The 22,533-nt window shown below is 41.7% G+C and overlaps 2 protein-coding genes and 2 non-coding genes across 10 annotated transcripts in view; all 4 read right to left on the bottom strand.

The window, feature by feature from the left end:
* SUPT16H (SPT16 homolog, facilitates chromatin remodeling subunit) overlaps window positions 1–853 on the bottom strand; it is a 38,351-nt gene extending 37,498 nt beyond the window's left edge. The window contains exon 1 of the mRNA XM_046653946.1: window positions 655–853. Coding sequence (XP_046509902.1) covers window positions 655–720 — 66 coding nt within the window. The 5' untranslated portion in view covers window positions 721–853. The remainder of the gene's footprint in view (window positions 1–654) is intronic.
* Window positions 854–1,982: 1,129 nt separating this feature from the next.
* CHD8 (chromodomain helicase DNA binding protein 8) overlaps window positions 1,983–22,533 on the bottom strand; it is a 57,894-nt gene continuing 37,343 nt past the window's right edge. For 5 of the 7 annotated variants that reach the window (XM_046653938.1, XM_046653939.1, XM_046653942.1 and 2 more), the window contains 27 exons: window positions 21,237–21,358; window positions 20,854–21,097; window positions 19,450–19,626; window positions 18,256–18,399; window positions 17,750–18,005; window positions 16,946–17,156; window positions 16,495–16,690; window positions 15,837–16,004; window positions 15,460–15,639; window positions 15,195–15,305; window positions 14,660–14,856; window positions 14,212–14,411; window positions 13,951–14,131; window positions 13,772–13,861; window positions 13,397–13,500; window positions 11,557–11,686; window positions 10,370–10,445; window positions 9,869–9,923; window positions 9,483–9,690; window positions 8,836–9,044; window positions 8,023–8,742; window positions 7,654–7,805; window positions 7,073–7,375; window positions 6,128–6,241; window positions 5,756–5,935; window positions 5,241–5,357; window positions 1,983–2,960 (listed from right to left, as the gene is read on the bottom strand). In XM_046653938.1, coding sequence (XP_046509894.1) covers window positions 2,394–2,960; window positions 5,241–5,357; window positions 5,756–5,935; window positions 6,128–6,241; window positions 7,073–7,375; window positions 7,654–7,805; window positions 8,023–8,742; window positions 8,836–9,044; window positions 9,483–9,690; window positions 9,869–9,923; window positions 10,370–10,445; window positions 11,557–11,686; window positions 13,397–13,500; window positions 13,772–13,861; window positions 13,951–14,131; window positions 14,212–14,411; window positions 14,660–14,856; window positions 15,195–15,305; window positions 15,460–15,639; window positions 15,837–16,004; window positions 16,495–16,690; window positions 16,946–17,156; window positions 17,750–18,005; window positions 18,256–18,399; window positions 19,450–19,626; window positions 20,854–21,097; window positions 21,237–21,358 — 5,412 coding nt within the window. In that variant the 3' untranslated portion in view covers window positions 1,983–2,393. The remainder of the gene's footprint in view (window positions 2,961–5,240; window positions 5,358–5,755; window positions 5,936–6,127; window positions 6,242–7,072; window positions 7,376–7,653; window positions 7,806–8,022; window positions 8,743–8,835; window positions 9,045–9,482; window positions 9,691–9,868; window positions 9,924–10,369; window positions 10,446–11,556; window positions 11,687–13,396; window positions 13,501–13,771; window positions 13,862–13,950; window positions 14,132–14,211; window positions 14,412–14,659; window positions 14,857–15,194; window positions 15,306–15,459; window positions 15,640–15,836; window positions 16,005–16,494; window positions 16,691–16,945; window positions 17,157–17,749; window positions 18,006–18,255; window positions 18,400–19,449; window positions 19,627–20,853; window positions 21,098–21,236; window positions 21,359–22,533) is intronic. The other 2 variants (XM_046653940.1, XM_046653941.1) reach the window with 2 other exon arrangements.
* LOC124236518 (small nucleolar RNA U6-53/MBII-28) lies at window positions 6,442–6,547 on the bottom strand. The gene has a single exon (XR_006887755.1). It is a non-coding gene; the product is annotated as a small nucleolar RNA U6-53/MBII-28 (small nucleolar RNA).
* Window positions 10,994–11,103, bottom strand: LOC124236517 (small nucleolar RNA U6-53/MBII-28). The gene has a single exon (XR_006887754.1). It is a non-coding gene; the product is annotated as a small nucleolar RNA U6-53/MBII-28 (small nucleolar RNA).

Raw genomic sequence — 22,533 nt, 5'->3', positions numbered from 1 at the left:
TCTACCAAAGAGGAAAACTAATGAGGTTCTAGGCATCACATCGTTTTTTGTATTACTAATACCTGCAGGTTTTCAGCGTTAGGTTTTTGTGTTACCCACGGCAGGGCCTAGCACATGAGGCGGCTGCGCGTGAGCAATAGTTCTTTTTTTTAACTCCAGCAAAAGCTCCGCAAATGATAAACGTGAAGAGCCCCATTCACATCCTCCTAGCCCCTCCATCCGTCCTTTACGAAGAGGGATTGTAATTCTGGCGGGACCTGGGGCAGAATACTGTGGCTCTGGAAGGATAGAGCGGGTGCGTGGGTGTGTGTGAACACTGCAGGAGGAGGCAGCAAGACGTGATCACGGAGTGGGAGGGACGGATTATCCCTCTTCTAGGGCGGGAAGCGACTACGAGAGGTGGCTGTTATGCATGACGGGGGCCAGCACGCGGGGAAGATGGTGGTGGCCGCAGGACAGGGTGATTGTGGGAGATTCCTTGTTACGGGGCAGCACTCGGGGCCGCCTGCAGTGAACGATCCTGGAGCAACGAAAGGGGCGCAACACGGAACCCGGGAATTCCCGACGGAAAGGGAAAAAAGGGCGCCGAGAAACGGGGTTATTATGGGATGGCAGAGGGGGGCTCCCTAGGGAAAATTACGGGATCTATCTCACCCGCCAATTGCTGTACAGTCTCTTCACTCGCCGGTAATAAGCGTCTTTGTCCAGAGTCACAGCCATAGCCACAGACGTCGCTCCTCCTCGGGTTCCGAGAATCACGCGAGGTCCCGGCTCCGCCACCCGCTCTCGGCCCCGGAATCCCGCACTCTCCCAGTGACCCGGAAGTATCGACCTCAAAGATGCCCTTTCCGCTTCCGGGTCCCGAAAGCGCTTGATTTTTTTTTTTTTTTTTCCCCCTTCAATCCTCTCTCCGGAGGTTAAAGGGAGGAAAGGAAGAAAAAGACTGAGGAAATCAACAAAATGTGCAACGCAGACTCTAGATTTTCGCGGGGTTTTCTTGTCAACTTAGCAACAGCCGCACGCGAACCGACGTCATCACGTGACGCCCTCCCCCCGCCCTTACTCTCTGCCCGGCCGCGGTTTCCAGGAGCTCCGACTTTTCGCCGAGGCGGCGGCGGCTGAGCGATGCGAAGGAGGCGGGAGGCGTGACGTGCCAGCCCCGCCTCGCACGGGCTGCCGCGCGCGGGCGCGACGGCCCCGCCCATCGGCAAAGGAAGGGGAAGCGGAAAGAGCGGGACTTGGCGTGCGATGGGAGTGGGAAGACTACAGCGTAACTGGGTACGTTCCCCTCCTAGAAATGGTGGGGAAGCAAATGCCTCTGCTGCTCTAGAGCTGGAAGGATTCCTGGTGCCAGGACGCTGGGTCAGAGGTTCCGCTCGGCCAGAGTTCACAGCAGGGAGAGGGAACCCACCCTCCCGATGAACGACGACTCAAGCTATGGGGGGACTTAGCCTTAGAAAGGAAGATAAAATGCCCAGGCTTCATCTGAGCGCTGGGATGGTGGGGGCAAGAGTCGTAGAAAACAAATGATTTGAGGGGCTTCACACAACCCAGTCCCCCAGGCCCAGGTCGTGACAGCGTCCTTCCAGTTAGCCAGTCCCTTGCCACAGTTCATGAAGTGACAACATTCTTACGGCTTCCCAAAAGCAGCATTATTTCACTTAATTTGAAACAAAACATACATGGTTCTTGACGAAATTGTTCCTCTGTGTCTTCTAAGAACTTGGAGTTTGAATCTGGAACAACCTTTATTCTACTATCCAGCTTAAATCATTCTCTTGCCTTTAGCAAGCTGGACAGCTTACACTGAAATATATATATCCCTTGAATGGAGTACAGATGTTTGCCCTATTCAAGGTAACTTCACGTGAACAATAATGAACTTCAAGAAAGTGGTGTTGAAATTACCCATCATGAACATCAACTCTTAAAATTAATATTTATATTGGATTTGAGCAAATATAGAACAAGGGAAGAGTGGAAAAGGATTAACTTAAATTTATTAATGCCAAGGGGAAGGAAGGTAATAGTTCCTGACCCTCCAGCTGTATCCACAGTTCGGCCAGGAACAGGCTCTGCCAGAGGCTGGGCCAGCGCTACATAGTCTGTGGTTAATGGAGGTGTCTAGGGAGGGGTGAGCGCATCAGCTGCTCTAGTCTCCTGTCCTTCCCCAGAAATGAGGAAGTGGTCACGTATTATTTTAGGAGATCCCCTGCCCACCCAATCCTCTCAAATTTGGAAGCAATCAGGTACAAGTTTTCTCTTTCCTTTTCACCTCCTGGAGTCCTGGGTTTCCCCACATCTCCCCTGCCCCTCCCACTTTTCCATAGTCCAAGGGCCAGAGTAAATGAAAATACAGCAGCCACCCAAGCAATGGGGACCATGCTGGGGCTTCAGTCATCAGCATCTTCACTGGAGTCTGAGTTGGCTGGCATCATAGGATCATCAATGAGTGAGAAGTCCCTTTCTGAGCTATCATAGCCCTGAGATAAATCATCATCATCATCTTCATCCTCATCGTCCTCGTCCTCCTCAGGTTGCAGTGGTGGCAACCTCAAGGCAGTACCAGAGGTGGTAGTGGCTGGTGAAGAAGGGTAGCCAGTGGCTCTCAGGCCTGGATGGTGATGATGGTGATGGTGGGGGTGGGGGTGGTGGTGGTGGTGATGAAGCATGGTGCTAGAGTCTACATGAGGGGATGATGCTGCACCACCCATCACAAACGGCATAAAAGGCAAAGATGCAGAAGTGGCACTGCTGTGACCCAGAGATGACACAGACTGCAGGCCACTACTGCTGTGTTGGAAGGTATTATGCAGAGATAGGGACCCAGTGCCTCCACCCTGCATCAGGGCCATCATCTTAGAAAGGTCTGGTCGCATCCTGCGGGCCCGCTTCTTGCTGCTGTCTGGTGCAAGAGGCCCTGGCAAAACCCGGTTGAACACAGTTTCAGCATGGTGACCCTGAGAGGAAGGAACAAAAGATAGTGAAAAGAAATGAAACAGAAGTCAACAGCATCCTAGCTTGCAAATGTTTTTTCACTGAATCTGTCTTTAGGAGGGGCAAAACAACTATAGTTAGATGAAGCTTGATGGTGATGAGGAGGAGGATATGCTGGGCATGGCTGGTTGAAGCATTCTGATGCTGAAGTTAAGATCAAGGATTTGATACTGATACTTATGTGAACCAGAGTTTTGCTTTTTTCCATGACTACATTGTATCTTTACTCTGGCCAACCATTTCACAAATGCTTACCTTTGTTAATAAGGGCCTGAGGAGGACAGTGAAAAAATCAGTACTTGCAGAGTATACTTTACTGATGGCAGGTTGTTCACACGATCTTACCATGTGACATGCAGCACAACTCTATTGACATTTAAAATACTATCATTCATTATCACATCAGAGTGGGATAAACTCAAGACAGACAGGTCAGATTAAAACTTCTGGATGTTTAGAACACCAAAAAGTTTGGGGAAGATCCCCAATAAATTTAATAAAATAAGTTTTTTTCACATTGGTAAAAGACAAATATCTGCTGAATTTTAAATTGCTTCTTCTAGACGTTCTGACTGTAAATTTTGGTTAAGTTCACTGAAGCTGGAACTTATTACTTTTAGTGTCTCTGCTTTGCTAGACCTACGTACAATACTGGGTAAACTGGCATCAAACTCAGGCAATTGGTATCTGTGTCTCTGGATTCTCTCTGTGTCTCTCTTCCAATCTAAGCCTAACATCTGACTTGGGAATATACCTTTCTGACTTGAAAAAACAAACATCTCAATACTCTATTTGTATAGACTTTTAAAATGTAACAATACCAGCACCTAAACTCCTGCAGGTCCCTGTGATAATGCAGTGCTAGATATGCCATTAATTCTGCATTAAGAATTCTGTGCCAGTCGCATTATGATTTTCTGTCATTTCCTATGATCTTTTTTTTCTTAGAGTTATCAACTGACTATAAACAAGTAGCAAAAGTACTTGAAGTAAAAATAGGTAATACTAGAAGAAGAGCCTTTTTTACAGGCTGCTCTAATAATGTTAAATTCAAGACAGAGACAGTACCAGCCTTCTAGCCAACAGCCTCCCATATCAACCACTCTGCTTATTACACTCTTGCTCCCATGGAGGCTAACAGGGAAAATTAAAATATTCTGCTGGGGTTGGCCTGGTGGTGTAGTGGTTAAGTTCGTACATTCCGCTTTGGTGGCCCACGGTTTGCAGGTTTGGATCCTGGGCACAGACCCCACACACTTCTCGTCAACCTATGCTGTGGCAGCGTCCCACGTAAAACAGAGGAAGATTGCTCAGGGACAAGCTTCCTCAGGCAAAAAAGAGAAAGACTGGCAGTGGATGTTAGCTCAGGGCCAATCTTCCTCACCAAAGAAAAAAAAAATCTTTTATAGTAACAATATTTATATAAAACCGCTTTTCACCAAAATAAAAATAAGCCTCATAAATTCACCTTACAAATAAATATATATTATGTGCAAGATAATGTTCTCCTCAGAATACAAAAGTGCTAATCCATTTTAAATGACTGCTTACCAAACCAAACCATGATTTACATATGTTTAAAAAACACAACCACTGCCCAAAGTAAGGCAAATATAGCTAAGAGAAACTTTTGCAGTTATAGTTTGGTGGAAAGGATTATGAGTACTTAATCCACCAAATGGTCCATCACCATGATAAAAGCATATTGAAAATAATGGAATAACCTAATCAGGAAAATTATTATAAACTATGAAACATGGTTTCCTGTCCTTTTTCCATTACTGGTATATTAATAGTGATTCTCAACCTCTTACATGTTGGGGAATGCCATGACTGTTTTTCTTACTAGGCCCCGAAATCACTTCTAAAATACATAGAATCATAAAACTTTTAAGAGACTATCTGCTCCAAAACCCTCACTTTTCAGGATGTGCAAACTGAAAAGGTTAAAGGATTTTCCAAAAATCCCTTAGTAGAAGAGAAAGATAAGGCCTTGAATGTTCTAATTTTTATATTTTAGTAAAGTGCTTAGGTGCTAAAGTTAGTTTTGAAAATTTTATGCTTTTCTACAGAAGACGATGCCACAGGGCTGTAACAATACTAATAAAAATACTCTAGTAATATTGGTGAACTGAAGATAAATTTTCTCAAACATACATTGGAAAAAAGATAAATAACATTAAATAATGAGTTCTAAAGTCACATCTAGCGTGTGAACGTAGTAATGCCTCAGTCTCACTCACCTTTTTTCCATTCCTAGAGTTAGCTGTCTGTACTGGTTCCATTCCCAAACAGTTTAATTCTGCTTTATTATTTTTTTTACATCTCTGCCACTTCTGTTTTCTACGATCCTCCATATACTGCAATAGAAGAGTATTGGTTATTCCAGAGGAATAAAGATCTCTGGAGTAGTAATTAAGGTACTAGTGTATAGTTTGACAATAAATGCTTATTGCATGGATAAATAAAGGATTGGTCCTAGTGGAAAAATGCCATTAAGTGGATCTCTCCCCCCAAAAAATCAAGTGGTTATATAATGGTTGAATAACAAATATTTGCCTAGCATTTAGTTTAACAAGTACTTTAATATTATTTTATTTTGATCTTCACAACTCTATGAGGTAGGAAGACTGGGTATTATTACTCCTATTTTGCAGGTGCAGAAACAATGATATAATATGGCATGCTTCCTCCATCTCTTACAGCTTAAATACCAAGAGAATGACTTTAAATCTTGCTGGATGGAACTGCCACTCACCGCTAGAAATCGGGGATCGACAGCGAACTCTGGATGACCCTGTAACCACATCTCCAGTTCAGCCCGGCGAGGGGCATCCTCACCCACCAGCAAAGTACCATCCACCTTATTGATGACAGGGATCCGGGTCTCCAGGTCCACATCAAGGTGATTAGGCTCTTCCATGCACTCCACCTCCAGCTGCAAACCCAGAATCCACCCCCATGAGCACATACTGTTCTTTGGGCAGGAAGGGAGGGGGAGCAGAGCCAATGGTAGCCATAAAATAACCCTAGTATCTTCTAGTCCCTCAATCCCAACTGCCTTCATCAATTACTAGGAATAAAAAGATCTTATCTAATCATCATGTTAAAGACTTTCTCTACCACTCACCTCGACTAGCTTCTTTCTGTTCCCCTTCTTCTTATGAAACAGAGGATGTCCATCTCCCATTACTCCATTAGCCATCAGCTTGTGCTTCTGGAATGTTAACTTCAATCCTTCCTCCTAGGAAGACAACCCACCCACCCAAGACGTCACATGGCACATGTTTTTAAAGTAAAGACTAAGCTTTGAGGGACTTGAGGTAAGGGTCATCCTCTGGCTCAATGGTGAAAAGGAAGGCCAGCTGACTAAAGGGTAGAAATTAGAAATATAACGAAACTTTGATACTTCTTCCTTAGAAAGATTTCATTTCTTGACCTATTGCCCCTCAGGTAGATTTAAGAGAAGCAGAATTTATCTCAACACCCAGTGCAAGGTAAAACACCTCTCCTGATATCTCAGTATTAGCATGGCAACTCATCACAGGGGCAAAATCCTGATATTCCTGTCACATGCTAATTTAAGCAATTTTTCTTGTTACTTAATGACCAGCTAATAGGGTTCAACAGGGAAGAGGATCAGGAAAAGTAAAATTTTCCATCTATAAAGTAAATAACACTTGATTTAATTTCAGTAGGAATGACTCCTTTTTATTTTTAACTTAATAAGGCCCATAATACTTAGGTGTCATTTTAACAGCTTTCCCACAATTTGAATTCAATTTTTAAAAACTAGGTTTCTACGATCTAGAAACAAGTCACCCAGAAAACACCTGTGTCAATTAAATTTCTTTCAAAAATATAGTTTCTTTTAATCTAGTCCTCAGGAGATACAAATCAAGATCCTTCTCTTTACTGTAATAACTTTTCCTAAGTGGATCTTTGTGAGCTCTGACTTTCTCCTCTCATTTTTAAAGTTAGCTAACCAAATGAGTTCAGTATCCTGTTAGTGAAACTAGTTAGCAAGAACTACAGCTTCCTTCCCCACTTCCCAGTGCCTAAATGCTGAGCTTACATCTTTGATCTGAACCGTAAACTCCTTCTCATCCATGCCACGGCGAAGTTTGGTGAACTGAGCTGCTGCTGTGGTGACTGCAGACACTTCCTCCTCTGCCATGGAAGCTGCACTGCTGCTTCGTGGTGTGGGGACTGGAGAGTCACCATATTCTCCTGGAGTCAATGACGGACTGTCTAGCAAGTGGTTGCCTGGCCCCAAAATTCCTCCTGTTACCATTTCCTGGCTCCGGCGGCTAGAAGGCCACTTCCCTGAGAGTATAGCCTGGCAGACGAGGTCAATACGGTTTATCAGGACACGATCCTAAGTAAGGAAAAAGAAATCAATACTGGTTTTAGGGCCAGAGTACTAGCTATGTGATCCTGTGACAAACAACAGTGCTATCATCATCAGGATGGGTAAAACTTATAAGGCAGAAAGGAGAGAGGTAATACTATCAGATTCCTAAGTCAACTGGGAAGAGTTTCATGAGAAAACACGTAGCACTAAACACAAAGAAAACCAAAACCACCTGTTCCTTGTTCCCTGCATATGTTACACTGTATTTCTCAACTCTACATGTCCAGGAATCAGGCTGTTACCTTGGGCCACTCAGAGGCTCTTTGTCTTTCTTGTAGCAGCAGAAGCTCAGGGGTCATTTGTTCTCCATCTTCATTTGGGAATCCATCTTGGGACATAGTGAGGGACAGGAGACTCTCTTCATCATAGAGCTTTGAGTGGGACCGGTCAGCAGCTGGAGATTATATGAAATGTGTGATCAAAGATAGAAGAACAAAGTTAGATAGGAATGGCATTAATGGGCTTTAAATAAAGACCCAAAGAATAACAGAACTCTCAACATTCTATCAAATCAAAATCAGAATCTCTCTCAGAGGATGCATTTAGAAAAGAGAAAGAGCAGAGAGGGGGGAAATGGGGGAGAGGGCCACCAGCCTGTCACATGCACTCACTTAGCTTCTCTTCCTTCTCGTCCTCACTCTCATCAGTGCTGGAGCTGGAGCTGGATGAGGATGAGGAAGAAGAGGATGATGGTGACAGCTTGCTCAAGTCCAGCTCAGAGTCTGAATCATCCTCATCCTCCAGTTTGACTGGTGGAACACTCCGGGAAACCAGAGGGGTAGTATCAGAGGGGGCTACTCGCATCTCATAGTCTTGTGGGGTTGGTCGGCTCCTGGCCACCACCTCATGCTCTAGCTTTAAAGTCAGACTCTCCAGACTGGGGACCTGGGCAGCTGTCTCCTCGGGTGGCTTTTCAACAGGAGCATCTGGGCGCAGGGGCAGTGGTGAGGCAGTGCGCGAGGTATACTGCTGGTGTAGCAGTGGAGTAGAGCAGCGTGACAGGGATGGAGCTGGTGCTCCTGCCTGATGGTTCTGCATATAATTCATACGGGCAGCCAGAAAAGAGAAGTCTGGGTCCTGCATGATGTTGCAGTCTGTTTGGCTCACCCCATGGCGGGCTGCCCCTCGTAGAAGCTCCCCATCATGCCGAACGGGCTCCCACCATTTGGGCAATTCAGGACCTGGAGGCTGGCATAATGCCAGCCGATCTTCCAAAAGAGGGTGACATAAAACTTGTTCCCGTAAGCGCCGAAGCAATTCGATACGGTAGAGAGTCCGTGAGGCCCTCTCCTCAGTGATAGGCTCAATGAACAGATTAGGGTCCGGGGGCTCTGCAAGAGATAGGAGTGGAAGGAGAAATGAACCAAGAGTTGGTTCTGTCACCAGCCATTCCTACCCAACCAAGATTCTCCAGTCTTGCTTACCATCTCCAGCTGCTGGGGGAAGGCGGCACACTTGGCGGCACATGGCCACAAAGCCATGGAAGTACTTGGTAAGGCTTTCATCTGTTTTTTTGTCTAGTCGGGCAAAAGTGCGGAAGCGATCCCAGTGGAACTGCATGGTATCAGGGTCATACTCCACACCAAAGGTAGACACTACTCGATAGAAATCAGTTTGTTCACGCCTTGTCCATCTACAAAGGGAAGAGGAAACAGGCAACAGTGATCAAAAGAACACAGAGAAACTGCTTACTTCTTAGTGTAGCTTTGAATATTTGAATACACAAAAATTGAAAGTAGGGGCAAAAAAAAAAAAGGACCAGAAGACAGCAGAAGAGGTAGTAACAGGTACTGTATAACGTGTAAGAATTTAAGAATTAGCAAGCTAAGGGGAAAAAATGACGCAAGCAAACAACTTAACGAGAATGGCTACATAGAAGACTTTTCTGGGATTTATGATTATGCACACAAATGAGGTTTTATATCGTAGAGGTGTAACAATTAAAGGCAAAAAAGATGGTCCCACTGTAGGGAATTCCAAATAAATCCTTCCTAAGATGCTTTTCAGATAGAGCCCATACATAGTTCAAGACAAACTGACAGCTCAGCCCAAATTCTCAGCCATATTTTACCGTTGCTGTTTCTCCCGCCGTGCAATTTCTTTTAGCTTGAAGGCTGCCTCACAGCGCCGCCGTCTCCGGTCCCCACGTTCTGCAGCCTCTATCTTCATCTGTTCTCTCTTGTAGCTGCGCTGATAGGCCGTTACTAGGCGCCGAAGCCTAGCTGTCAGAGCAGAGCCTGGAGGCCAAAATACATGGCCTGGCTGTTGGGTCACCTGGGCTGTAGGAAGCAAAGTAGAATGAACAGAAGTACAGGAAAGGTGGCAGAGATAATACTGGCATTTCAACCCACCCAAAGGTAAAGCTCTTAGAAATCCCAGGATAGGATAAAATTCAGTCAGTAATTCCCCAACCCCACCACCCCACACAAAATTGTACCAGTTGACCTAGAAGTTTACCTTCATCTCCATCAATCACTGAGATCTCCTCATCCATCATCATCAAGGGATCACCCTAGAGAAGGAGATCCACCCCACAGGATGGAGGGGGGAGGGAAAGGGGGGGAAGTTGGCACTCTGAAATCACTTTCTTATGTGTGTCCTTCTATGGCACCAAGGGATCAAGAAAAATTTCTAATCAAAGGAACCCTCACAAAAAACCGGAAGCAACCAACTGAAAGATTACGAAAGTAGAACCTGAAACATCTGTTCTTATTAATGGCTTGAAGATAATGGGACTCAGGAATTTAGCAGTCAAATAATATATACTTCAATGTTCAGCTTGGGTCCCACCTCCTCCACAAAGCCATCCCTGATCTCCCTCTTTCCATTAATACATTATATTTTCAAATGCGATTACTTTCCATTTTGTATTATCAACATACTTCAGGATTCAGGGAATTGGAGATACTTAACTATTTAGAAATAGAGAAAAGCTAGACTCAAATGAGAATTTCTTACCTCATCATCTTGGTCCTTTGGGGGACCCTGGAGTGGTTTATATTCAGGATCTTCACAATCCTTATCAAAGTCAACCCTAAAATTATCCAGAAGCATGAGAAAATGTTAACAATATATCTTCTTGCACTAAGAGGAACCTAGGATGAAGACCTGGCCAAACATACAAGCCAGCATGGGAGACAGTCTTTTCTTTCTTGCCTGAAGGGATGGCAGGCCAGGTGCTAAGCTTTGAGTAAATTAGGTACAGCATTCAACAGAAAAAAAGAACAGGGAGAAACTGACAAAGTACCATCTAAACTGCTTGCATTTGAAATGAAACCCTTTGACCAGCACACTTCCTTTCTCTTGACAGCCCTTTCCATTGTTTAATGTATTCTCTCCATCATTCCCAACTATGTACTTTTATTATTTCATTTGAATGGTCCATGCTTCCTTGTTTATTTTTACTACTTTGCTCTACTGAGCAAAGGGTGACATAATAAATGATTTGCAATGAATAAACAACCCAATTTCAAACTTTGAGGGTCCTACACTAAGCAAACTGAAGTTGTGATCATCAAAGAGAAATCTCTCAAAGGTGAAGGGGTGGGTGGGTATTCACGAACTAAGCCAACTATTTCACATGCCTCTCAGGTCTCCACGTGAGAAGTTTTGTTAAACTCACTGGCACCCAAACCAGGGCAATGCTGCCCTACCTGGTGGCTCAGTATTAGCATGGCAACTCATCATTGAGGCATGTATCCAGACAGAGTAAATGCCTTTATGTGTCAATCACCACTGGGAGATGATAACCAGGGTTAAAATTTCCTGAGGCTTCACCATATAAATGGCACAGGAGAGATGCATGGCTAATATCTTTCAAGAGAATCAGTTATCCTCTCAGCTACTGTGACTGTACAGAAAAGCGGTGCAAAGAAAACTGAATAAATCAAATAAGCCATTTGGGAGTAACATTAATTTATACACTTAATTGCATCTTATGACATTGTGTGGCTTTAGGACAGTGTATATAGTCCTTTTTGCTGGTCCCACTCTTTGTCAAGAATTTATCATTCATGAGTACAACCACCATTAAGAATCTCAATGTGTCAGTCAAGGCTAGAGTTACGCTATGCCTTAGCACAAGCACCTAACAGACTTCATAGGGAGCACTCAGAGCTTTAAGAGAACTAAACACCCATGCTTACCCTTCCACTATGTCAGAGAAATTATCCAAAACTCGATGTTCTGCTGCGATAGCCTTGTCATCTGGTCGGCCAGCCTTTTCCAGGAAGCATAAGGCTGGGTCTGCCCTCATAGTATTATATTTCTCATAGCCTAGAAGAAAATGGGCCGTAAGTTGAAGAACATCAGAGATTCACTTTAACTTTATGCTTACTTCATATGCTGCCAGAATAATCAGAATATGTGGGCTACTCATTTTGCTCATAATGCAAAATATGGTTAAAATGTTAACTTGGACAGCTGTCGGGTTATATTACTATATTTAACATTTCAATAGCAATTTAGAGTCATAGTTTTGTCACTAGTTATTGAAGATAGGAATTTAATCAGAGTTTATATAAAATGGTGATAGATATACATAGCCATTTAACTGGTGACCTTTCTATTATCATTCTTTTTTTTTTTTGAGGAAGATTAGCTCTGAGTGAACAGCTGCCACCAATCCTCCTCTTTTTCCTGAGGAAGACTGGCCTTGAGCTAACATCCGTGTCCATCTTCCTCTACTTTATATGTGGGACGCCTACACATGGCTTGACAAGCAGGATGTAGGTCCACTCCTGGGATCTAAACCGGCAAACCCTGGGCCGCTGAAGCAGAACATGCAAACTTAACCACTGCGCCACCAGGCTGGCCCCTCTATTATCATTCTTACTACATAGATGAGAAAACTAAAAAAGTCAAACAATTTAGCGCTAGATCGCACATTTTCAAATGAAGGATAAGAAACTTGTACCTACAAACAAACAGGCACTCTGAATGTTTGATGAACAGTAGGTGAATGAATGAATAAACACACTTCAGGATGTTTGGACTCTTCTAAACCTCTGATTCTCACACGTAAATCTAACACTACAAATGCTCACAGTCTTTTTTTTTTTTTTAAAGTGTTTTTGTTTTTTTCTTTTTCTTCTCCCCAAAGCCCCACAGTATATAGTTGTATACTCTAGTTGTGAGTGCCTCTGGTTGGTCTATGTGGGACACCACCTCAGCATGGCCTGATGAGCAGTGCCATACCTGCACCTGGGATCTGAACCAGTGAAACCCTAGCCGCTGAAGCAGAGCATGCGAACTTAACCACTTGGCCACGGGGCTCACCCCTCATTTCTTAAGTTTAATGAAAACTTCTCAAAAGTATGTGGATGAGGTGTCATTACTTTTCTTTTATAAAAGTAAACAAAAAAAGTATTTTAAAAAAAGAAATGATGTTCCAATTCAGTAAGTCACTGGGCTGGAAGTTAGCACTCACTGCTTCTAATGCCTGACACTTGCTATTAGGCAAGACTGAGCAGAGAGTATTCTCCCTTTATATACTCTATTTTTGTTTGACTCAAACACTGTTGTTTACACCTACATCAGAGTAACTGCCGAACATTTAGACAAATGGGATGTTATACAAGTAGAACACTTTCAGCAAGCCACAGGAGAGTCATACGAACTAAGTGTGGTTATTATTAACGAACTAAGTGTGGTTATTATTAACAAGAGTGGGCATATACTGTCTCCCCTAATTTGTGTAACCTTAACTTAGATGCCACGCCATACAGATTGGGTACAATGTTTAGAGAACAGATGGGAGACTCCCTACCTTGAGATTTAACTATCCATCTGGTCTTTCTTGAACATCTATTTATAGGAACTAATTGCTCTGCTCTGGATATTTAAGAACTAGTTTCTCATTCAAACATAAGTTTACTGAAGATCAATCAGAGAACTCAGTTATTAGTCATGAGCATTTTGCTAAATGTTCCATCTGTGGGCATAAATCTACAATAGGAAAGGAACAGACTAAGAGAAGGTACCTACCATGCTTAAAGACTCCAATGAGCAGGGACTTGTCAGCCTCACTGTCCCACCATGTTGTTGGAACCTCCAGCTGATCCACTACTGGGAACCATATGTCAATCTCACTAAAGGTATAAGAGGGCAGAGTCAGCCCAGCAATGCAGGAAATTAAAATGATAATCCTTGGAAAGATTATTACAGGTATCTTCTTTTATACATTTATTTAAATGCTCATGCATCTGCCTATTTTCTTCCACTGGTATCAAGTATAGGATTAAAGACCTGATATATAGATTTTAATTATCAGGTATCCCAAAGATGGTATAGAATGGAATGAGTAAACCCAGCTTTTCTGGGATAAGGCAGGGCATAAAGAAAAATATAGCAGAACTTTACCTGGCAATGGCACCCCCCAACACCTTCTCTGCCTGGTCTCCAATAACCTCCTGCCTCAGATAGTATAGCATCCGTACCCGCAACAGCACCCTAGAAGGGAGAGAAAAGAGCTAGCTCAATGGTGGCATAGAACTTCTGAGGCAGAAAATGCTTTAGTCTTTGCTAAATTCCATCCTTACTTGTTACACTGATGTTTCAAGTGCTTCTTATAACTCTCATCTTGGAACAGAGTATCTGGGTTATATTTCCGGATCCAATCTGCCTTATGGATATCAAAAGTGCTTTGTGACTTTACTTTTTTCCCCTTGCGTCCACGGGGCACAGGGATAGACAGACCTGGGAAAGGGGAGACATTGAAGACTTGGATTGAGAAAAACCCTTGGACCTGAAAAGGATTAGGTAACCTACAGAAAGATGAAAAGTAAAGAGTTGATAATTACCTGAATGATTCTGCAATTCTTTTGTCTTGCCATTTTCAGCAGGGCTAATCAAGTCCCAAATGAAGCCTTTGATATTCTCATCCCCACGATAGTGCAGAAGACAGTACACGAGGATGGCCCGGCAAATTGTCTCCACATCTCGTTCAGTCATACGTCGCTTGAAGCGTCCATGAGACAAGATATCTCGCCACCGTCCCCAACTAGAAAAACAGAAAAGGGAATTATATTAATATTTTCTCGAGGACTCTAATCAATGATATCGCCCAGTCTCCCAGAATCACACCTCCCAAAAGGTGGAAGACAAAAAGATCTTGGGAAAACATGGTAACAGAATAAATAAAGTTTTTCCCATTATCCCCTCTTCAGTCATAGCTTCCAATTTGAAAGGCAAACAAGATGTCTATCAGGATGGAGATGCACTACCTCTGATGGCAAGGTGGGTTCTTACCCATATACCAAGAGATGCTTTTCCACTCGAAAGCAGTCAGTGCGCCCATAGGTATGATGACGGTCATGTCGGCGAGAGCGTGGTCGCTCATCATCTTCACTTTCCAAATCAGAGAATTCCACTAGGTCATCATCTTTCAGAGTGCTGAAGTGGCGGGTCTGTTTTCGTACTCTAGGTGTGTCAATCACCAAGTTATTCTATGCAGAGAACAGAAGAAGTAACTCTCTTCATGATACGATCATGGGAAAGGAATTAAGACAATCCTGGATTGAAATAGCCTTGGACATAACATGTGTACTCGAGATTTTTTTAGGGCATGCAAAATAATCTACAGGGACTGAGGAAGCAAAATTAAGTGGAGGATGTCTAAGTAGTTTTCTGGGGCTGCTTATATAGAAAGATTTTACAATGGCCCTTGTATATAATACACCATCATAAACCAAGGTCAGCATTGAAGAATCAGAGGAGTGATAAAGACTCCTGAAAGTAATGTGTCTTCTGCAATACTTCCTCCCTAAAGGCAATGGAGGCTCACCTTGCTATTGAGTAGATCCATGTCTAGGTCAGCCTTTTTGGCCCACTTTTGCCAAAAGTTGGGGTCATCCAGAGAAATATCTGTCCTATTTTCAGAAGCAACAAAGCTTGCCTAGTGAGGAACAAATGAACAGAGTAAAGTTGACTATAACACTTTTTTGAGCAATGGGAAACCAATAATTATATTTAAAAAATATATTTAAACTCTAGAGATTCCTGTCTCTATCTCTGCTTCTCTAGCCTCTGGCACAGACAGACTATCCTACCTTTGCGAAGGTAGAACCCTTTCCTTCAGACTCAATGGTGATGGTTGTGGTCCGTCTTAATAAGATTTGGTCAATGTCCTCTTCACAAAACTTGGAGCCCTCATCATCTTCCTCCATTATGGCTGCATATGCTCCTTTTCGTAAAAGATCTTCTATCTCCTTCTTGGAGAACTGTTGGATCTACAAAATCCAACAGAAAGATGAAAAGATTACCGAGAGAGTATTATCTAACCATATAATATTTTAGTTTATTATATTTTAAGAAATAATAATTGAGAATCCAAACAAGGTGGTCAGATTCCTGTACAAAAATAGCTTTTGTCTCCCTCTCTCACTATGACCTGCCACAAACGTATCTACAGACAAAGAGGACTCACTCCAGTAATGTTGCCATCCCGACCACTCATGGACTGAAGCACAGCCTTATCCAATCCCAACTTGAGGCTGGCCTTATCAAACATCTCTCTCTCATAAGAATTACGAGTGATGAGACGGTACACCTTCACAGCTTTGCTCTGCCCAATTCTATGACACCGTGCCTGGGCCTGGTTAAAAAAGAAAAGGGAAGTATAAAGATAACATAAGATTGGGGGAGAAAGGATTCAAAACACCAATTCACATCTGTAAAGCAGCCATGAGATCAACTCAAAATCAAAAGTGAATTTCAAGATGAAATTTTGCCTCATCACATATACCAGGGGTTAGCAAACTATGGTCTGCATGGCCATGTGTTTTTGTAAATAAAGTTTTGCTGGAACACAGCCCCACCCATTCATTTACATATTATCTATGGCTGCTTTTGTGTTCCAAGAGCAGAGGTAAGTTATAACAGAGATTGTATGGTCTGCAAAGCCTAAAATGTTTACTATCTCATCCTTCACAGAAAAGGTTTGCTGATCTCTGATCTAGAACGCCATCCCTAACTAAGTAAACAATTCCATACTCTCTGAAGGACAAGTCTTTCTAAGAGATCCTGATCCTGTTGAAAAACTTTCCAGTTAAGTAGTTAGTTCCTAAGACAATAATTTCCTTTACCTGTAGGTCATTTTGTGGATTCCAGTCTGAATCAAAGATGATGCAGGTATCAGCAGCTGTGAGATTAATACCAAGGCCACCAGCCCTGGTGCATAGCAAGAAGACAAAGCGGTCTGAGTCAGGCTTGCTGAAGCGGTCAATAGCAGCCTGTCGAAGGTTGCCTCTAACTCGCCCATCAATACGTTCATATAAGTACCTATATGGGAGTCACATAAAAAAAATTTAATTGGCTAAGCAGAAAAAGAGCCCCCCCAAAAGCCGACTAGAATCAACACCAGTACCTCCGGATCTCTAGTTGACAAAAAACCTTACCAGAAAGTTGTGAGAGAGAGTCTCAAATATTGCTCTTATCCCAGTCCCAGTCAACTTTAATTAAATACAGGCCTTCCTACTCTCAGCAGCTTTATGAAGATACAGTAAACACAAGGCAAGGGATGACTCTTTTTCTCACCTCCTCTGGATTAGATAATCCTCTAGGATATCTAGGCAGCGTACCATCTGGGAGAAGATCAGAACCTTATGGCCACCAGCTTTAAGTTTTGGAAGTAACTTGTCAATAAGAACCAATTTGCCAGCTGAACGAACCATGGCCTGCAAGTGGAAGTCATGAGGTATAATATGGCAAGCTTCTCGAAATTCTGTCAGGATTTTTTCTTCTGCACCTGCCAAAGAAAAATCAAACCTGATGGTGAGATCCAGAGAAACATACTAAGGCTGCAGATTATTTAACTGAGATAAGGAAGCAAAGGAAAAAAAGGTAATCTGATTGAGATCAACATTTCTCACACACAGACTTTAAGCACCCAAAAATCCTAAATCATCTTCAATTGTATTATACAAAGTACTCTAAGTAAGTCAGGCTTAAGACAGTAACTGGGTAAAAGATATGTAAATATGTGGACAAGGACTAGGACAGTACATGTAAACCACTATCTCTACCCTACTGGCATCCAAAACAGAAAGAGAAAAGTAGAGTACCAGTGACAACATTTATCCAGAGAACAGAATGACTTGAGTTCTTATTCGTGCAATTGTAAATAGTAAATCCTATTTAATTTTGGAGATTACACAGGATCAAGGGGGTAGAAAGAACTAGAGAAAGACATTCCACATGAGAATTCTTTTAGAAGAAGAAGCCCCCTCCACTTCCAAATTAGGCTAGATTGGTAATGCAGCCACTGTTCCTGAGGAGTATCATTTAGATAGTAAAAATGGGTAATACAGAAATGCAGGTATTTTCCAAGAGTTCTCTCACCATTGATGAGATATGGGTGGTTGCAGCATTTGCGCAACTCCATCATTGTGTTGAGTAGATTAGGCATGTTAGTATGACCTGCCCCTTTGGAAAGAAAGGAAAAATTCTTCTCCAAAATAGCCCGGTAGTATTTCTTCTGGATGTTGGTCAACTCTACTTCAATAATAGTTTCCTGTTTGGGTGCCAGGTTTTTTTCAACATCCTCTTTGAGTCTTCTCAGCATCATTGGTTTGAGAATGGCCTGTAACTTTTGAACCTGTGCCCAATACAGAGAGAAATCAATAACATGAGGATAAACATTCTTTCATTATGTGGAAGCACACAGAAATACAATGAGTTTTCCAGTATCTGAGAAACGTAGATTTTGGACAATGCCACAAATGATGTAGTCACAAGCTTATAAGGAGTTCAGAAAGGCCCTTGATGCCTATGGAAAGAGATGTCTGCTTAGTACAAACTTTACCTTTTTCGTCCTGAGTTAGTATCTCATCAGAGAGACTTCCTACCTGTTCCTCTGTCTTGAGATCCCCAAAGTCCTTGAGGAACTCTGATTCTGAGGGAAACTGTGAAGGTTCCAAGAAATGAAGTAAGCTAAACAGTTCCTCCACAGTATTTTGCAATGGTGTTCCTGTAAGTAGTACTTTGTGTTCCTACAAATGGAGAAAACAGAAAAATGATAAAACTCAAAAGCACAAACGACTTCTGGGGCTGGGGTTTTCTATCAAACCCCAGTTTTAAAAAGTTTCTATCTTTAACTTTTTTACCTGTAAAATTATGGGGGACCAGATTACTATCTTAACTTTTCTTTCACTTGCTCCCTCTTTTGATAAACATAAAATATTTACAAAAACACTTGGTATTATTTAATATATTCGATTAACTTAATTATTATGATTTTAAGCAAATAAAGAAATATTCAGAATATTGTTTTTTTCCAATTACATATGCTTCTCTACACTCAATTCCCCAGACATATATATCCCAATGTCTCCTTCTATGGAATGTACCTGTGCTGGATTAAATATGGCCATTAATTCTTTGTAGTTCCTTCTATCAAGGTTCACCCTGTGAATCTGGGCTTGCCTTATGACTTGCTCTGACAAAGGGAATGTAATAAAAGTAATATTGTGTGAGTTTGAGAGCCTACAGCTCAAAGGCCTTGCAGCTTCCGCCTTTGCTCTCTTGGAACACTGCCCTGACTCTACCAAGTAAAGAAGCAAACAAAGCAAAACATCCGATTGGAGGATGACAGTCCATGTGGAAGATTACTCAGGCACCCCAGCCAACAACCAGCACCAACTGCCAGCTGTAACCACATTACTGACTCCAGGCAAGACCACTAAACAAATGGCCTAGCTGAGCCCAGTCCAAGCTGCTGAGCTAGAGAGTTGCAAAAAATAAAGTTGTTTTAAGCAACTAACTTTTGAGGTATTTTGTTATGCAGCAACAAGTAACTAATATGGTATCCTACCTCTCCATCTGGTTGAGAACCACTGACCTACCATGGCCTTCCAATTCTAAAATTTAAATGACTTGTATGGCTGTCAGGTTACCATTCCCATAGGCCATACCCACCACCCAATACCAAAATTCTGATTCTTTTTTCTTCTCTGCTAAATTAGCGTTATATTAATTCTATAGAGAATTAAAGTTATTTTAATTCCAAGTGTTTCTGCCACAAGTCAGTGTGAGGAACTCACCAGGTCCATGTGCTTCAGACTATCAAGCAGCTTGCAATTACGGTTCTTTAGTCGATGAGCCTCATCAATGATGACACAACGCCATTCAATCTCACGAAGCTCAGGACAGTCTGACAAAATCATCTCAAAAGTGGTGATTAGGGCATCAAACTTGTATGCTCCTGGGATGAGGCGCCCCTAAGCATGAAGGCAGTAAAGTCAGAAAAGGCCTAAAATGTACCTAAATGAGGACTCTTCTGAATTACACGTTCTTTTTTCTATATTCAGGCAGGCTTAATAGGAAATACCAACTACACCACCACCCACCTCCGCTACTGTTCATCTTCCTAATAAACAGTGCATAAGTCACTGAATTTAAGACACACTGCCTCCTCAACATACTCAGCTTCTTGGAAAAATGACAGACCTCACTGAATGAAGCTGGACTTTTTTTTTTTTTTTGAGGAAGATTAGCCCTGAGCTAACTGCTGCTGATCCTCCTCTTTTCGGTGAGGAAGACTGGCCCTGAGCTAACATCCATGCCCATCTTCCTCCACTTTCTATGTGGGATGCCTACCACAGCATGGCGTGCAAAGTGGTGCCATGTGCCGCACCCGGGATCCAAACCAGGAAACCCCGGGCAACTGAAGTGGAACATGCGCACTTAACCGCTGCACCACCGGGCTGGCCCCAAAGATTCTGCTGTATACCTAGCTCATGTATTTCATTCCTAGATCTTTCATTGTTTAACAATGAAATCCATAAATGTTGGGCACTTCTGAAACATACAAGACAAAACTAAAAGTAAAAATAGGTAACATAGTATGCGGTAATATTGGTTAATATCTAAAAGTGGACAGAATAATCGAATCATCTTAACAAAATTAAGAGCAACAAAATATGACTTGAATAAATTTGGCTTGGTAGCAATAAAAATCACAGAAAACTAATGGTACAAAAACAATTCATAAAATTTGATGTTAAGAAAGGATGGATGATTCAAATTTTTATTTTCAAATTTACATAGAAAAAGAAATTGATCTTGATGAAAATTTTAATAGACTTTAAAAAAGAAAAAGAAAAGACAGGAAATAGTTTAAGTTCACCACCACATGGATCAAGGAATTAAAATGGCTAAACAAATTTTATTCTGGAAAATACTTTCCTCAAGAAAACTCATCAATGCTGGTAAAATTCTATTTAGAATGTATGTATTCATAAATAAAGTCAGAACTTCCACTGAATCAAAATGTCCAGTGGATAAAAATAGTAAAGTCAAAAAAACACCCTGCACAATCCAGATAAAAATGTCTTAAATCACAGACAGCTCAATAAAAGTATTTTATTTGCATAAAAGTCTCTAAAATACCACATACCTTGGCCTTCTCTCTCTAAACCCTAACATTCCCATGACATACAACTTACCCGAGAATCTTTGCAGTACATTTCATATTGCTGAATCATCTGCCGGCTGGCCAGACTGCCATGGTACACAATAGTGTTCATCTCTGTCCACGTATTGAATTCTCGCTCCCAGTTAGTAATTGTGGACAGTGGGGCAATGACCAGGAAGGGGCCATGGATGCCCACATTATATACCTCCTGCAAGAAGGCAATGGACTGAATAGTTTTGCCCAATCCCATCTCATCAGCCAGGATGCAGTTCTGCCTGTAGATTCATCGTGGAAAAAGAAAAGCATGTCAAAAGATACTGTCTTTAAAAAAGTAGGTAAAAAGAAACTTTTAACAGGAAATGAAGAATAATCCCAGACTAAGCCTACATCTTAAGGGCCCACTCTTTTCTTTACCTGTTATACCAATTAAAGAGCAGCCAATTGACTCCTTCCAATTGATATTCTCGTAACTGGTTTCTGTTTTTATACTCATGTGACAGTTCCAACTTCTTCCAGGCACTTGCCTGTGGACGATTCTAAAAAATAGAAAATCTGAATAAACGGGGTGGAGATACTAACAAAATTAGGCAAACTTACTAGGTAGTTCTAGTAGTTGAAGTCAATTCACAAGCATTATTGCTTGGATTAAAACATGTTAAATATAGTCAAATTCATGAGTTCATAATGACACTTTTTTAAGAAAAAGAGGAAAAACCCACTGGTCACTTTTGGAGGATGCTAGCAAACTATTTCATTATTTTGAAAACTGGGAAATAAAGGAAAAGAATAAAGCTTTCTTATACTATCTGTACTTCAGGGTAACCAAATAGTAGGTGAAACATTTCTTTTGATAGAAGATTCTGGCTAATAAATGAAGACATGATAGAATTAAAATGTCATCATTTAAAAATCCTTAAAGAATGGATCTAGGCAATGATCATAAATGGCTGATGATATCACAAAAGACAACCTGATGGAATCACCTGTGAAGCAGACTTAGTGGCCTCCCTCCCGCATCTGACCAAGCCTCTAGAACAGTGATATCTAATGGAACTGTCTGCAATGACAGAAAATGTTTTATATCTGCCACTAGCCACATGTGATTACTGAGTATTTGAAATGTGGCTAGTGGCTCCTGGGCAGCACAGCTCTAAAAAGCTCTAATAGACAAGCCTGCTCTACATCTAACCATTTATGTGAAATATGAGGGACAGAGAACATGTTAATAAGTACCAAGGGGAATACAATTGGCAAACTTCAGACTGTGAAAAACCCTAGAGAACAAATCACTTGGTTTGTTCAAGAGAAAATTCCAAAGGAGGGAGAGGAAACCAAGGGCAACTATAAGAGAGATTTGAGACATATTAACCAAGAGCGATATATGGACCTTATTTAGAATCCAATTCAAACAATTTAACAAAAATTAGAAGACAATCAGGGAGACATATACAGTGATTGGTTATTTGATTATATTTAGGAATGGCTGAATTTTTTCAGGTGTAATAATGGTATTATTTATCTTTTAGACATAAACACTGAAATATTTACAGATGAAATAAAGGAACCTAGGACTTGCTTTAAAATAATCTGGGAAACAGAGAAATGAAGGGGTAGAGAAATACATGTAAAAAGATTGGCTATGTGTTAACTATTAAAGTTGAGTGATGAGTCTATTATACTATTTCTTTAACTTTTGTATGTTTGAAAATTT

This window comes from Equus quagga, chromosome 2, assembly GCF_021613505.1.
Source record: "Equus quagga isolate Etosha38 chromosome 2, UCLA_HA_Equagga_1.0, whole genome shotgun sequence".
Classification (NCBI taxonomy): Eukaryota; Metazoa; Chordata; class Mammalia; order Perissodactyla; family Equidae; genus Equus; species Equus quagga.
The sequence above is the reverse complement of the archived record's forward strand: the minus strand, read 5'-3'. Positions and strand labels throughout refer to the sequence as shown.